The 17659-nt window shown below is 38.7% G+C and overlaps 1 protein-coding gene across 7 annotated transcripts; it reads left to right on the forward strand.

The window, feature by feature from the left end:
* The first annotated feature begins 1484 nt into the window (after nucleotides 1–1484).
* On the forward strand, nucleotides 1485–16791 carry LOC117231016 (titin-like). 7 transcript variants are annotated; one of them, XM_033489044.1, is made up of 13 exons: nucleotides 1486–1813; nucleotides 8280–8321; nucleotides 8982–9206; nucleotides 9756–9844; nucleotides 10004–10296; nucleotides 12764–12802; nucleotides 12894–12938; nucleotides 13016–13873; nucleotides 14192–14261; nucleotides 14525–14740; nucleotides 14826–15069; nucleotides 15543–15765; nucleotides 16156–16787. In XM_033489044.1, the coding sequence occupies exons 1-12, from the start codon at nucleotides 1739–1741 to the stop codon at nucleotides 15723–15725; spliced, it is 2379 nt and encodes a 792-aa protein (XP_033344935.1). In that variant the 5' UTR covers nucleotides 1486–1738; the 3' UTR covers nucleotides 15726–15765; nucleotides 16156–16787. The 7 variants fall into 7 exon arrangements, with proteins under 7 accessions (XP_033344940.1, XP_033344935.1, XP_033344934.1 ...); XM_033489043.1 differs by having other exon boundaries at nucleotides 15543–16791; XM_033489046.1 differs by having other exon boundaries at nucleotides 8283–8321; nucleotides 8959–9206; nucleotides 15543–16791.
* The last annotated feature ends 868 nt before the right edge of the window (nucleotides 16792–17659 follow it).

Raw genomic sequence — 17659 nt, forward strand, 5'->3', positions numbered from 1 at the left:
ATAATCTGTTGTAATAATAGCATAATAATTAGGTATATGTATAAGTAAAAATGTTAAAAATTTTCATAGTAATATACATATGTATGTCAACTATTATTTAAGAGAATAAATGTATTTTTAATAGCTTGCGTTTGGTTATTGTGAATTCCGATGACGCGAACAGATTTCGTCCTATTTCTATAAGATATGCCGTACAGCCGTCTGCTTGGCAGATTATAAAAATAACTATTTCCGCCATTACCATTTCTTTCTAAAACAGGTATACAGGATTTTTCTTTGTTTTTCTTCACTTCTTTAGTAAATATTCACAAATCACCTCCGATTTCGGTAATTTTTAATATATTGTCAGTCTTCATCCTGAGAAGCGTCGTAAAGAACTTAGTTGGGGTTTTTACACAAGTTTACACAAAAGTATGTAATATTCTGGACGCTATTTGCGAACTGCATTTAAGAGAATGTGAATAACCGAGATTTTGTTAAGGTAACCCGGATCTAATCCAAACTCATTTCTCATTAATTTTATTAGGTTTTGGTTCGATAAGATTAGATTTTTCTCGGGATGTAGATGAGGGGGTATGCACGCTTTTACTTATCAATACAGGTAGTATCAATAAGTAAAACGATTACTAGTTACACCTTTTGTGTAAACTTTCATGTGGCAATAAATTTTTAATAAACGACGATCTCCAACCAAAATTTTCACAACACTATTCAGAGTGATGATTCTGTAACATAATAAATAATGTTAGCTTCCCATTTCACTAAACCTACCCAATGAAAGAACTAGCTATATTTTTAGAGAACTTCGTAGACGAGGGTATTTTCGAATCTTTATTCAAAAGCGTAGATTCCACCCAAACAGATTACAAACAGAGACAAGTTGCTCTTTGTAATAAAGGATTAGGATTTGATCCAACTGCAGAACCTAGCGCAAAACATTGGCTAATTGCCAATAATATCTGACATAATATAACGCATAATCGCAGATACGACGTATTGTTAAGTAAATAAACATGAAATTCAAAGTAATTTTTATGTAATTCATATTGCGAGTCATTCAAAGACAGATAAAAGAAAGAAGTGCGTAGATTTACGCAGATAAACGAGAGTCTATTCGTTTGCTAAAAAAGATTGACATTCCACTTTTCATTAAAGCGTATTATTTAATTTATTGACATTGAAATTTTTAGCAGGTTTAAATGTCAATAAATCAGAAATCTGTCAAAGGTAACACGAAGAGGGGGATGAGAGAGAGAGAGAGAGAGAGAGAGAGAGAGAGAGAGAGAAGAAAAGAAGGAATCATGGAAAAGAACATTAAAAGAGGGTTGTCAGCTGCAACCTTAACACAATTCTATTTTTTTCGATGCATTAGGCCGTGTGCCGAAAATGACGCAATCAAAGTGGTGACCGCGAGAGGAGGCGACGTACGTATACGTATACGTAAAATTCGCTCCCTCTCGTGCGTGTACCGAAAGAAAGAGAAAGATGGATCGAAGTGGGGTGGAACGATCATAGTAGAAGCTGAAGAAGAGTCTCGGCGAACGGATAGAATCGTACGTACCTTCATCGTGGCTGCAGTGGTGGATCTTTCACTCTGGTGCGCACGTTAACAGATTACGACAGATAGCAACCGTACGTGCAGCAATTCGTTTGTCGACAAGAGTTCAACGAAAGGTACACGTAGCACCGACGAACGAGCGAATTTTTAACCGAAAAGAAAAACGAACTGAAAGGAAAAATGGTGTACGAGAGCGACTTCTATACAACCCGACGACCCTACTCACGGCCTCTCGTTTCGTCCTACAGCATCACGGTCAGTATATATGGGATTGTTGAAAGAGCGGGATGAAGTATGTCTTAATAATGTTTTGCTGGATGGCACTAACGTCGAATAAGAGCGTCGAGTGTAACTCGGAAACACTTTAACCGAACCACCCTTGTTCGGACTTTTTTCGATCCGGAGTCAACGTTTTGTTTCTCGGAAAATTTCTGTCAAATTTTCGAAGATATTTGTATGCGCGACAGTTTCACCATTGCTAACATATTATATTTGCAAAATCGATAAAATTGCGAAACATTGGCTCTTTAACGATCGAAAGATCGACACTCCTTGATTACCCGTTCGTTTGCGAAATCGATCAACGACAGGCACGATATCAACCACGATACAAATACGATCTAAACGAATCGTTATTGCTGTCGGCGGATCGAGTTCGATGCATTTCGAAGTCTCTACTTCCACACTGTATTCCGATAAATATTGTTATTCGTTGTTACCACTTTTGTCATTGTTATTACTGTTATTGTTTAACAGTTTTTTGAACCTCGAAACATGCACTCGGTGTCTCCTAGAAATCAAATAAATATTTAATACGAGTCAATTACACGATTACTGTTAGTAGAACCTACACACTTGAATTAATATGCAAACTTGACAAGTATATCAGTTAAAAAGAGTTAAACGTATAACTGCACGGTAATAACTTCCAGTTTACGGAATTAATTTTACCTGCACCAAATAAGCTCTGACACGAGTTACCCGTCGACTTAAACGGACGGAAAAAAATTACTTGTTGAATGATTTGTTTTCAAGACACCCTCGTTGTGCCCGTTTTGAATCTGTTTTGTATGTATATGTTACGCCCTATAGTAACCAGGGTTTCATCGGCTATGTATCAATTGTACTTATTGTTTCATGTGCCTGTTTGTGTCAATTCTTCAAATATTAAATGATGAGAGATATTTTCGATCCGAAATAAAATTTATCTACAGAGGAGACAAATAATAAAATTCGCAAAAGTTGTTGTGAACTTTTACTCGAGACTGACGATTATTTCATTACAACGGTTATTTTTATTCTGAAATAAAAAAATTGAAAACTGATATAATCGAAGTGATTTGCGAGTAGGGAAATTAGAGAAAAGCCTATTCATAGCGGTGCAGCCATTTTCCGGGACTTCGTCGCGTTAAACTTAGATGCCGCACGACCCGGCAAATTTTGGATCCGTGAACACGAAAACGTATATGGGCTGACAAATCTATCATACGACAAAAATCAACTGAACAGAGTATATATAAAAATGCAAATGAACGAATTGTACAAATGTAACTGAGTTACAAGTTTGGACAGAATCAGTAACAGAAGGAATCATTTATCGAGAAATATTAGTGAAATGTTGTTGTAACAACGTGTTATAGTCGTAGTGACTTCTTCGACAGTTTAGATTATTGGGCTGTTCCATTGTTGATCATGCATCCATCAATGGTACCGTTAAAAGCTGACCTAAATACTTAACTCCTCGGTAATTCTAATTATGTTCGAGAGATCTTCACCGAGGCCTCTAACTCGAGCATCTCGAACGATTTCAATGACAAAGAGGTTGACGAAACAACACGCCAACGAGGAAACATCTTTCGATGGTCGAAGATGTTATTAAAACATTTTCCGTCTTTCTCCGTTTCAGTAGAGGGGATTTGTGAGCATCGGTGTTGCGTTACTCTGCCCTAATTTAGACTCCCGACGAACCAACGACGTTGACTCCCACCACAAAAGTTAAAATTCGTCACGGAAATTCATACATGATTTCTAGTGACCATACTTGCTTCCCAGATTTTGTGTCGCAGCAGTTCATGTTTCTCATTGTTTCGTGACTATTGCTCAAACTGCTCGCAATTAGAATCGGTAATATAACTTGATATCTATTTTTATCGAACGTCGTTCCAGCCCAACGAAATGGACAGAGAAAAAGAGAATCCTCTTCTTCTTGCGTTGTACTTAGATCTTAAAATAACGATTCCTCCGCATGTAGGAAGAGGGGTAATTAGACAGACCGTGTCTTTTGTGACACTTTCGTGATGACTAAGAGAGAGAGAGAGAGAGAGAATAAAAATAATTTTTATGGAAAGTTGCACAAGCGATCGCACGAAAATATTTAAAGTGAAAGAAAATCCTGCAACACGAATGAATGTATTTGTAGAGATGATATAAGGAGGGGTTGTGCCGTAAAAAATCTCGATCGACATCAACGATTCGGAATGTGCGGAGGCGAATATGGGGGCGCGAGATGTTGCGTTCCTTGTATACCATTCACGATGCTTTGATCTATTTTTACACAAGGATAAGAAACATATACTGTGGCAGAAAATAATATCGCGTCAAGAATCATCGCGGGGAAGAGAAAGAAGATAATATTTATACTCTCTTTATACTCCAGAGTAACTGTCATGACACACGCACGATTTTCAGACGGGAATGTCATGACTTTTACTAGTATAATATCAACGATCGATACACATAGCATAGCGATAATACGGAAGAATGGTGTGGAAGTGAAGATATCGAAAGGAACAAAGTTTTTGATCGACGCTCGACGACGAAAGGGAAAACGATGTCGAATAAGAAAAGGAAGCAATTGAATGGGGCAGAAGTTAAACGCATCTCGAACCTGATGAAATTTACAGAAGCAGGACTATTTTCCATGGGAAAAAGTGCCGTTTGTTCCACGACCATCCCTGGTACCAGAACCATTCACCGTTTGGGGACGCAAGAAACAAGATCCAAAAAAAGAATTTTATCAATACGTTACCCTGAAGGACAAGGAGGGTGTCGTGCGTGGTAAAAATCCCGCGAGAGAAGACCATACTCGACAGTTGGTGGATGGTGGCGCAGTGTCAAAGGTCAGCCTGGACGCCGCGACTGAACTGGCAACTAAGGGTCACGTTTTCGAGAAAGGAGTGCTTTCTAGACAACCAGCTACTAAAAGACACATCGTTCCTCCCGCTAGTGGTCGTACTAAGATACTGATGGCACTCCAAACGCCTTCTTGGTACCGATTTTAACAACACCGTTGCGAGTAAATGACGTTTGATTGGAAACAAATGATATTTTTTTTCATTTTGTAAAAAGATAATCTAAGAATTCGACACGACTGACAGATATTTTAATATGCTGCTTCGTAGAACTTGGAATTAATTCAGTGACGAATATTAGGACGATTAATTTTGGTCGGTTTAGAAATTTTTTTACCAGTCTTTACTCTTCTTTCTTTGAATTTTATCTTGGCATTTCCTTAGAGCGACATTCTCACGAAGATTAGAGTTTTACAATCGACGATACACTCGTAATAGCTCAAATCTTTCCCTTTTGTACAAATTTTACACGAACCTGATACTTTCGTGTTATTTCCTTTTCTAGCCCATACAAATATACATATACACAGACAAACATCTTGTTTTCCATAACCATGAACGACTATGGAAATTATGGATTGCTGCTTTATACATATACTACCGTTGCTTTACTTTTCGTTTTCTTGTTCGTTTACTTTGTATGCACATCGAACAAATAAAGTGTTTCGATTTCGAAAAGCGTGTTTACTGGATTCATTACTACTAGAGATATGTTTATCTAAACGCGTTAAGTCGAAGACCTTGAGTCGAACAATACCCTGTTCTATAATATACAATAATAATCGTATCTCAGTGATATTGTTTGTGGAAAGAAGGGGGAAACTGATTAAGAATACATTTCTGCTATAGTACTATCGACGTCTGGGTCATGAACTTATTTCATATCGGTATTACAGATAGTTGGAAGATTAAACTTCCTATTAAGCTTAAATATCGATGCAGGTGAGCAAAGTTGACAGAGAATATGACCAAAAGTTTTAGGTCGAAAGCTAAAGTTGAAACGAGACACCGAGATGCACTCGTGCATATGAGCGAAGAATACGAACATAACGTAGACACTATTACATTACGTTATCCATGTGTTTCTTGGCAAAGGCTAATTCAGTTGCTCAACGTTGCACTCTAGAGTGTCCTGAATATCTCGGCAAGGAGACATTATTAATGCATACGTGTACCGCTCTACGTTTATAATTGGCCCGCACGTTGTGTGTCTACAGATAGATCGATATATGTATTATCACAAAATATCTTAGCGATTCCTTTACTTTTTTTCTTCCGCATTTTAACATACGTAGTTATATCGTAGATTCAAACAATATAACCCAAATCTTAACGTTCTCAATCTCCAAAAAGTCCACCCACCGCTTCGTCTGAATTCTTAAAAGTAACATTGGCAATGATCAACGATTAATGGATCGTGTCTCGTTTTAAGCGTTTTAATCGATATTTCGATGATAACGATTCAACTACACGAGGCAAGATGAATCGGACGAAGTACCGGTTGTATTTTTTATTCCATTAATACTATACCGTGATACGCGATACGTCCTTTTCTCCAGTACATGTTATTCCAAAACGGAGAACAGAGCCAGCCAAAATTCAGTTTCAAACGGGTAAAACGCAAGAATGACAGAACGATTGCGCAAAACGTTTGATTCAAAATTCGATCAAAATTAAAAAATCAATTACCCGCAACAAATCAAACTGCAAATATTTAAGATGCAATGGAATCCGCTCGCGAAGTTTATAATTTTTTAACTTGGGAGCTTCCATGATCGCTCCAAAAAAAAAAAAAAAAAAAAATCGTAACGTTTGATCCATTTTTGCTGTTCGATCGCGTTGCTTCGCGACTCACGAGACGCGCGATAAACACAGTATATAGAGAGAAAAGTGCGATATGTGATCAAGATGTTTTAGTAAAAAAATGAAAAAGTTCTGTTCTCCGGAAATGCCTGTTCTCCACATTGTTGACCTTGTGTAACCCGAATCTGTAGACGCCTCGGCATTATGTGGTCCGTGACTATCCGGAAACCGGGGTGAGGGCTGCTCAAGAGCAGTACAGCTATGCCTACACCAACACCAGCTCATCGAGTTCCTCCTCCTCTACGGATCCGTACTCGTACAGCCGCCGTCCGCAGAGGACTAGCTACACCGAAGAGAACGTCGTCAAGAGGGAGAGCGGACCGTACGGATCGTATTCGACCGAGAGGTCATCTAGGACATCGAGTGGTGGCGGTCCTGGAAGCTATCATTCCTCTTACGAGTCCCACACTTCCGGTCGTTTACCTGGCGGTACCACTTACCGCCATTTCTCCTACCGCGTCTAAATTCCCGACCGGATGGCCTTCGATATTTTCGTTTCACCGATTTTGATCAAAGAATGATTTAACATTGAATTTCAATTACATCTTCAACACCTAAGTTATATAGATACGAACATTGATTTTGGTGAAACGAAAGAACCGTCGACTTACGTTTTTAATTACTTACTCGAATCTATTCGAAGCTTCATCGAAGCGAATCAATTCGGAGGAAGTATATAATTCGATAGGAAGACGGGGTTCAGGTTTTTTCTTTTATTTGCATCGTTTAAATATCGCCGCTATACGATATTTGAAGCAACGCGTACTACTTATATTATATTACTGTGAAAACGAATTTTGTAGCTGTACTTAGATATTCCGTAGACGCGATAATTATAGAACACCGTTAAATACATTGCATTAATAGTTAAACGACACACTGAATATTGTAACGATGGTTATGTGAATCTTTGTTTCGATTTAAATAATAAATTCAAAAGTACCGCTTTACTTATTTCGTGCAATATTTGATCGACTTTGTTCGATGGATCCAACGTGTAGGATTTGTTTCGTAGTTATCGATTCTTTCTACTTATCGATTGTACGTATGGGAGTGTTTTTTTTTTTTGCTTTCGCATAGCAAATCAACAGTTTTATATCCGTGCAAGCATAATTTCGTTTCTTCTAGCGTGTGCAATGATAGTGTGAATTAATGAAAGAGAACGCATTAGTATCTTTGCGATCAAAATAAAATTATAAAGATAACTCGTCAGTATATCAACTATATTCGAATATAATGCGAACGTTCACTTTTGTGTATCAAACTGCTAACTGTGACTAACACCTAAACCCATCTCAATAGACACACAACGCGACAATCGGCCAAATTACTTGTTACAAATGATCGAAAATTCATTACAACTGTCGTAGCATTACTTTTTTCCGTCGAAGGTACACTTTTCCTTGCTTTTCCTTCTTCCCGTTACGTATCGCTTTCTATCGAGAGAATACATGATCGATTCGACCGATGATCACTATTTGATAATACGCACGTGTGTAAACAAGGAAATAAAGGAATAAATAAAGAGAAACATAAAAGAGAGTGCCGAAAGGGATACTATACTGCAAACGTTACTAACTGGCTGTTGTTCTTCTTCTTTCTATTTATTCTGCTTCCTACGTGACTCCTCGTCCCCTGCCGCTGCTGGATTGCGCCCGATATCGTCGAAAATCGATTAAATGAAACACAAAACATTCATCTTTATAAATACAACCGAAACGGAACAGCAGGACCGGCCGATTACCTTACCGATCTCCACGATTCTTCAGGTAAGTAGCATGGAATTGACGCTAATGGACAAGAAACTAGCTCGCTTGCGAAAATGTTCACGGAAAGTGTTGAATTGCAAATGCGAAATGCGGCAAGTGCGATTTCTTCTTATTTTGTTAAACGACGCTTTTCTGCTTATTTCATCCGCACTATTAAACCATCGTTCGATCGTCACGTCGATCGCTAGAATTTGGCCGTACTGGCTCCTCTTCGATTAACCAAACTCATCATCTATCGCTATTCATTTTCGTAAATCAAGGAAAATATAGAAACGTGCACGCGTTCATCGATTCTTCTTACAATTAGCACGATCGCACACAGGTAAATGCTTTACTATCTCTAGTTATCATGGAAACAGCTGGAACATTGCTGCACGTAGCGATCACGGTAATCGTGATTATGTATCTAATCGATTGCCTATTGCGCTCTGCTGCTAATCGCTCGAACGAATTTATGGAAACGAATGAGGAACAGAAAAGAGAAAGGGAGAAAGGGAGAAAGGGAGAGAGAAAGAAGGCGAGAATGAGAAAGATCGTACGCTTAAATGGAGCTAGTGCGAGCTTAAGAAGAGTACGCTTGTGAGAAGCTAATTGTCGCTGATGCCGCTGGGAACGTAACAATTAGTCGACGTATTAGTAAAGCAGAGTTCGTGCCTCTAGTTGAGAAGCATTCCTCGCATGCCATACGTGGCTCATAAACGGCTCGTGACTGTAATCCACCTGCCGTACCATACCGTGTACCATGGCGGCAGTCTGATACCGATAAGAGTTCATGCGCGCGTACGTCCCAGCGTCCTTGCAGCTGAGATCAACAGGATACGCAACCTGACAAGACCGTCGACCGAATCCTACACGGAAAAGTATCTTCGATCCAAGGATCACATCGTAAGTCTGCCACGTTTCTCGTGATATCTGTTCAGTGCAAAACAGCGTCATCATTCGTGGCCATTAGCATGAGCGTCATCCAGTCATCATCCATGTCATCGATCGTATTACACCGATCATTGTCGTCGTCGTGTCTCTTCACGATTTCAACTCGTCTTCGACACGCAACATCTGGCATCCTTGTTCGGCGGAATCGCGTCGTCTTTTTAATGGACATCTCGAGAAATGTAGAGCTTTTACACTTCTATGATCGATACTTGACGAGTCGCACTTGACTCTGCGAGCATTGTTAATTCTTCGAACAGCCTGTACGAATTTCGTGTTGGGAGGACTACGCTCGGAGCATGCTTAACACCTGAAATTCATAGCTTCTCGTATCGTATCTTTGTCGCGTCTCTTCATTCCAGAATATAGAATTTAATCCAATAGAGTCGGTCAACTGGATTAACCGAATAACGAACAAATCGTAGTAGATATATATATATATAATTCCTCTCGTAAGAGAGTGGTCCTTCGTTCGACGTATATTTTACGTGTGTCTCTTCGCAGTACTTCGACGACGAGGCGAGGGAAATACGTGCGAGAGTGGATTCTCTTCTTCGACGAGTTCACGTCTTCATTCCACGAGCCGTAGCAAGGTATTTAAGCAGCGATTGTTATGCGGTTAGAACGAAAATGAAAGCAATTCTAGAGTACGATTCCAAGAATTTGTTAGACGATCGAATCGCGTAACGATTATATCATTTGACGAAATATATCATTTGACGGCACGATAATACGAACCGTTTAATTTTTAGCGACTTCGCGGAAGAGATAATACCAGAACGTATGGGCAGCGGGGATTACGTCCGTCGACTAATCTCTGGAAAACACAACGCGAAGAAAGACACGATAGAGCCGATTTCCTGGTATGATGTGCCCGATCGAGGTAACTTCGGTAATCTGGCTTGCGTTAAATATGTCGCCGGCAAGCCACAATCGGTCAGGAAACCCTACTTCAAGGTTGCTGATTTACGTCCTTCGGACGTCAAAAACGATGTCAATTTTCTGAGTTACTACAGCAAGAACCGCGAGGCGGCGGCTAACGCCTGTGAGTAATTTCGATATACAGACGCGACGCCACGATTATTTATACTTAATGCAACGACGGTTACGAACACCATAACTGACAATCGGACACGGACGACACGTATGACGATTCGAGAAAAGAAAAACTCTCGAGTGCACTAGCTTTCCTTTGCGATCGACGTCTATATGAAGCAGACGGTACAAATCAACCAATAATTTACTGAATTCGAACACGAAACATGTAGAAACGATAGGAATACGTAGTAGTACGTTATAGCGGGAAAGTTTAATGCGCGAATGACGCTAATCATCTCTCTCGAAATATAACGTGCAATTATAAATACAAAGCGATTTCTTACTATTCGATGTGGATAAAGAAGAAAAAGAATTAGAATGTCATTTGGCATTAATCTCGCTCGCGCTCTGTTATCACATATATCTTAAAGAAAATTTTGGAAAATAAAAGCGGCCATGTGACGCCGTTGTGTGTACGTTTTTTTTGGTTTTTTCTCTCCCGCTCGGTTTTCTACTTTTTCTTCTCTTTTTTGGATGGATTGCCATTGATCCGCTCTATCTGACAATTTTTGCTGTGCTGTGTTATTCTTATATTTTAGCGTATTTTTCCTCGTTCGTTACGTAGTTTCCTCTTTATCTTTTTTTTTCCTCGTATTTTGTTCGTGGCTGTACATTTCTGTTATATTATATATATATATATGTATATTGTGTCTAATGAAACATGTATGTAGCGACGAAGGTGTGAGACAGAACATTGTTTTTTTTTCTCGTCTATGCTGCATCGAACGGTTCCGTACGTTTTTCTTTTCTTACTTTGTTCATCTTCATCGTCACCGCGCACATTAACGAAATAAACGGCAATCACGACGATACGCGGCTTGAAACTGGAAACCGAAAAGAAAGCAAGATTTTGCACGAAGACAAACTTCAGTATCAGGCAGAATCGGATGACTGGGACACGTACACGCGGGTAAAAATGGCAGAGAAGAACCAGTTCGGCTTTTTTCAACGTTTCAGGCAAAGGATGGAGGGATCGGGTTCCAGAGCTATACGAAGATCCAACAAAAAACAAAAAGAAGGAGGAGGAAGTGAAAGAAAACGAGACACCCGCAGAGGAGTGACTACGCTCGCGTTAAATATCGTTCCACTTTTTAAATCTACGAAACTACCGCCTTTTAATTTGGGAACGCACGTTCCCGCTTCTATACAAAGATGACTCGCGCAACATGTTCTTTATTCTAAGATCGATCGCGTGTGAAAATCTTTACCGAAAGTATTTCTGCCTGAGGTAAAAACCCGAGACTGATAGTCGAGTATTTCATTAAAAGTTAGACACGTCTATGTCGACTTAATTCGATTTCTATGAATGATAGTAATTTCGTAATAGCAGTTACGAGTAATCGTTTGTATCGTTCTGTTTGAGCAAAATTTCCTTTCTTTGAGAAATTTCTACGATTTCTACACGATTCGAGTAATCTGTAATTATATTGGATGTTAATACGATGTTCATTATTTCGTTTCTCGTTGAATCTGTTCGACCTTGCCAGAAAATGTCCAAATAAATTAAGCATAACCGATGATTAAAACAGCACCGTGAATTGTTCCCCTTGCACAAAAATCGGGAAATTAGAAGAAGTGGCTTAGCAGTGAATGCATTGCTTCGAGGTAAGATTCCTTACGTGCTTTACCTACATTTCTAATAATTAGGCCGGCTGACATTTTGTTTCTGAAGTGAAGTTGAGTGGTTTTCGGTTGTTGAAAAGAAACATTAATTTTAATAGTAACAGTAACGACACTGTAACGACAAGAGCGATATCACAGTATCGTACAATCTTGCATCAAAAGGGACGAAAGAGTCTCGCACGAGTTCATTTCGTGCTACGAGCGCTATCTAAATATAATCCTAATGAAAATGTAATTTGTAACACAAACGAACGTGAAATTCCCATCGGAGAAGCAAATGCTACTCAAGTTGAAACATGTTAAGTATAAACCGTGTGTTTTTATTCATTGACCATCGTATTACGATCATCGTTACCACGTATGTATAATCGGAGACAAACGCAAAACCGAGATAAAACGAGGACAACAATCCGATTCATCGTTTCTGCAAATCGTATTACGTCGTAATATTTCGTCGTAAGAGGAAATATCATAAATCGCAGAAATAATTTCATCGCCGATATTCTCGAATTCAAAGATTTTTAATATTCTAATTCATTGGTCGCACACCATCGTATGTGTAAATATTAATTTGCTTTATCTTTGTAAAGCATCCTATCCGTGTCGATAGGATATGGTGAATTAACAAATACGTTTTGTATCGTAACACACTTCCCAAATATTGCCCTGGCTAACGTTTTAATCGCAGCTTTACTCCGCGTTTTCACTCGTGTTTATTTCAGATACAGAAATATAGCCTCGCAGGAATCTTGATCGTTAACTGAATATTTACGTTTCGTATTATTCTATAGCGCCAGATGTGCCGATGACGGAAAGAGAATTACGGAAGGGTCAGTAATATTTCTCACTAACTTTCGTCGATAAATGCAACCTGTACATGTTATTTCGTTGTCCTTGTTCACGTAGTTTGACAAATTTTAGCGCGAGCGTTGCAACCTGATTTGGATGAATCAACGCTGAGGAAAGGTACGATTCTTCTTGAAATTCCAAGTGTTCATGTTCCATAAAAACATGACATCGTGATCGTTCCATGTGTCTTGTAGAAATTAAAACAGATAAAGAAACGGAATCAAAGCCAGAAAAGAAACGTGGATTTAAGCGAGGAAAAGCGGAAACGAAGGGAACAGAGGACGAAGCTACCAAAGCTTCGACATTGCAATCTGTAAAGGAGCCAGAACCGGTAAACGAAACTCAATCTAAACCGGAAACTATAAAAGAGGCTGAATTTGCATCAGAAATTGCGAAACAACCCGAACCCTTGCAAGAATCCGAACTCAGCAAACAACCTGAACCTGTAAAAGCACCTAAATCCGCGAAAAAAGTCAAACCTATGAAAGAGCCGGAACCTGTGAAAGAAGCGAAACCTTCGAAGGAACCTGAACCTGCGAAAGAACTGGAACTTGCGAAGCAACCCGAACCTGCGAAGGATCCGGAACCTACGAAGGAACTGGAACCTGCCAAGGAACCAGAGCCTTTGAAGGAACCAGAGCCTGTGACGGAAACGGTGTCTGTGGAGGAGCCGGAACCTGTGAAGGAAGCGGAACTTGCGAAAGAAGTACAACTCGCGGAGCAAACAGAACCCGTGAAGCAATCAGAACCGGAATTGGAAGCTATAAAAGAGCCCGTGAAAGAATCCGAATCTGTGAAGGAACCTGAGCCACTTGGAGAACCTGCGAAATCGTTAGAACCGGAATTAAACTCGGAAAATCCAGCGGAATCTATACAAGCGGTTACGGAAGCCCTGCAAGAGTCAGAATCAGAAGCAGTTCAAGGGCCGCAACCGATATCCGAGCTAGAAACCAATCAAGAATCTACGCCGAAAGCAAGTTCAGAACCTCAAACTACAGAAGGTGTAAGTGAGTCGGACGAAACAGACGAAAAGAAGGCGACAAATAAAGTTGGTATGTTGATCCGAAAAAGAAGTTGCCTAAGAATTGATAAAAAAAATTGTAGGTAGACATACCGAGTCAGCTGGCGAGTATAAAATGTAACCAGATGATTATGATTACTATTATAGTGTACAATTATTCCCAAATCTATTTTATGTTGCATGATATTCGTTTTGTATCGTATATAATTCCTTTGGTCGGTCTTTGAAAACGTACCGTAATGTATTGTGCGCGAGACGTTGCACAAATAGAAGTTGGTCGATTTAAAATTAGGATTTTTAAGCAAGGAAAATTTTGATCGGCCAGTTAATGAGAAGATTTTCATTTCAGTGAAACACGACAAGGAAGAGGCGGTTAAAAGAATAGAGGAATACCTTGTTAAAGCTGTTGAGGAGGCAAGGTGCGTAGTTTTTAGTAAAATTGGCACGTATCGGTAGTTACGATATTATGTAAGAAACGAGACTGTTGGCGAAACGATTAACATCATAACATTGAACTCGGCCAGGTAACCTGCTAATCGATTTGCAATCGACATACTAGCCAAAATTTCAACCTCTGTCGAACTGAAATCGTAATTGAGCTGGCGGAACGCGGGTATCTAATAATGACGCTATAATCGAGCACTGAAAATATTTCATGCGATCCTTCCATGATTTGTTATAGGACTGAGGAAGAAAAGAAACAGGCTGCCGAGGAAGAAATAGCAAAACTCGAAGCGGATGAGATGAAAGCATGGGAAGCATTGCAGGTAGCGCAGGAACGTTTGGCGCATCTTGACGAAATTGTCGAACAAGAAAAAGCCGAAGCCGAAAGAAAAGCCGAGGAGGCAAAAATCGAGGCTAATCGATTGGAAACGGAAAGAATACTCGAGGAAGAAAGGTATAATTTATGCATTAGAAGAAGATATGTGTTTTTAAATTGTGAATCACGTACGATGTAATTGATGCATAATTTTGTATATTAGGAAAATAGCAGAAGCTAGAACAACAGCTCTGTTGAAGGAACAGGAGCGAATGATCATAGAGGAAGAACTCGAGAAGGCTCGTGACCAAGAGGAAACAGAGATAAGGTTAGCGAATGTTACGTTCGACGATCCAGATGAAGTGAAAGACATCGAGCATTTTCACGACGATGTGATAACAAGCGATATTACTGATCAAGAAAGGGAAGAAAGGCTTTGTGATCCAGTTACAGATGACGATACGAGGGTAAATACCAATTTTCAATAACTAACAACGTCTCGACAACTCACGAGTAACGATTAACCCGCAACTACTCGCAGCTTCCTCGCAACTGCAACTAGTGGCAACTCAGTCGTAACTACAACTACTGACTACTGATTACTGACTACTGATTAGTGATTACTGATTACTGACTACTGATTAGTGATTACTGATTACTGACTACTGGCCACTCTCTCCACTAAAATGTTCTTTTTATACCAGACTTTTTGGTATTACTACAACGTACACGTGCTTTACAGCTGTTGATCCAAGATGGTCAAGTATATCTTTTTTAATTTCCTAATGTCCTAAAGGTCCACGGGATTATGACCTATCGAAATTATCCCTTCCTCCCGGTCTGTCAGCGCTTTTACTACTTTCTGCCTGTTTCAACGGTTCTTCCTCGATACTACATATAATATTAATATTATATCTTATTTTTGCTATTTTCTACGAAGGTCGAAGATGATGTGCAAGAAGAAGAACGTTTTGAGATGACACAAGATCCTTTCGTCGAGGAACCAGAAGGAGCGGAAAGCAAACCTGTAACCGGCGGGAATGCCGTCGAAGAATCGCCAAACATCGAAGAAGTAACGTCTGGTGGAGAAGAGAGTTTCGAATGGGCTGAAGAAGATGCTTAAAAACTTCTCAGAAATTACGTCTCCTCCTTACAAACATTAGGTACATGCTATCATTGTCGCGTTCCGAGTATTACCATTGCATCTCATTAAATCGCGTATAATAATAGGATGAACATTAGTCAATTTCGGGTATCGTCAAACGTCGTTCGATTTAAACCGTTTTAAGTCTTTTTTTCTCCTTTATCAGCTTCAAACTATCTGCATCTATTGTTAATGCGCACGTATGGTTCATTGCTGTCGAGACAGAACCACCGAATCGAGAATGAACATCGATTTTTGTTGGTTTATCTATAGCAACGACTTTATATATTTTAAATATCGTATGAAAATGATCCTCTCAATGAACTTTACATTACTATATTTATTTAACATTACGTCCATCATCAAACGATTTTATATTATATTCTTACACGTAAATCTAATTGTATAGATCACAAATACAGATATGCAAATAGAGCGGCAGAGATACGAGAAAGAAAAAGGAAAAGCAAAGGAACGAGGAAACGAAAAAGAAAAGGAGAAAGGAAATGATTATTTATTTCCCAGACGAAGAAATTGCTTAGTGAATGTTCCAATTATATAGAGTATAGAGACTATTGTATAATATCGTCGTATTTATTTCCTGTAATTTATCTTCCTGTATACGCTTATTCTAACGTTTCACTTAATCGATATCAGAGAATGCTTTCCTAGGTCTTACGTAACGTATAAATAATGTATACTACAATTGCGAATGAAAACCAGTATGTAAGAAATTATTAACTTCATATCGGTTATGCTGGAAATGGAAAGTCGACAGAATTTTATAATAACTATGCAAAATTAAATAATTAAATAATTATGCAAAATATTACCGCAGTGTTTTGAATGGTAGCCTTTTTAGCGTGTTTTTTTACGAAGAAAACCAGAAATACGTGGCGAACAACATATATATATCTATCAATTGTCATGATGTTCCTACACTTTATTCGCACAGTGCTTTTCGTATTTCTAGCACGCTCTGTATATTCACATAATATTTATTTCGATTACACCTCTATAACAATAAAAATTAACAAATGAATATTCGAGAAGGATATATTATTATCACCTTCACATTTCCCTTTATTCACATCTGTCCATTTCTAGGTACATCTACATCTATAAGACTGTGGAAATTTCAAAACCGATTTTTTTTTTGTAATTTCAAGTCCTACGTCGAACATGAACATCGCAAAGTTATTTTTACGGTAAATCCTGATTGCGTAAAACAGAGAAAATGAAAACATGGTAGAACGAAACGATTCGTTAAACCGTTTTATAGCTGTTGAAGTTTATCTCGGAATAGAATAGAGAGGAACCAGTGGATAAATGTATAATAGAAATATATTTAAGTATAGGTACAAGTATGCTAGTCCTGGTCCGCACCCTTGCAGCGTTACTTTATAATAGAGTTCCGAACCTTTTCTTTTCTAACTCCAAGTCCAAATGCAAACGTTTATAATACTAGTTTGTGCCTTCCTATCCTTATCTTTACCTAAACTTCATCTTCAATATTATTATTCTTTTAATCGATGTTAAAAAAATAAATGCCACAATTATAAGGTCGCTTTCATAGGAAGAACAATCGCGTATATCTCGACTTTCGTTAATATTACATAATATCGTTTCTAGTACAAAGACCGGGCAAATCTATGTAAATCAAACACATACATACATACATAAATTTTACTGGTACATTGTGAGCATCGATAACGGATCATAATTTCTTCAGAATTAACGCTAGCCAAAGGGCGGAACACAAGATACGATCATCGAACGTTATCATATTTATACGCTACTTTAGAATCACGTGAAACGTCAAACGTCAAGGAAAAATGGTATTTAATTAAAAGAAAAAATGTTCATAACGTTCTAACTAAGATATAAATGACGAATGACGTTGAATCAAATGC

This window comes from Bombus vosnesenskii, unplaced genomic scaffold (genome assembly GCF_011952255.1).
Source record: "Bombus vosnesenskii isolate JDL3184/JDL3185 unplaced genomic scaffold, Bvos_JDL3184-5_v1.1 scf7180000013270, whole genome shotgun sequence".
Classification (NCBI taxonomy): Eukaryota; Metazoa; Arthropoda; class Insecta; order Hymenoptera; family Apidae; genus Bombus; species Bombus vosnesenskii.

Excerpts from the sequence above, each read along its gene's own strand:
- LOC117231016 (XM_033489043.1), top strand. The coding sequence starts at position 1,739 with ATGGTGTACGAGAGCGACTTCTATACAACCCGACGACCCTACTCACGG. Across the intron at positions 10,297-12,763 it reads CGAGGCGGCGGCTAACGCCT|CGCCAGATGTGCCGATGACG; the intron begins GTGAGTAATTTC and ends ATTATTCTATAG. Across the intron at positions 13,874-14,191 it reads GAAGGCGACAAATAAAGTTG|TGAAACACGACAAGGAAGAG; the intron begins GTATGTTGATCC and ends TTTTCATTTCAG.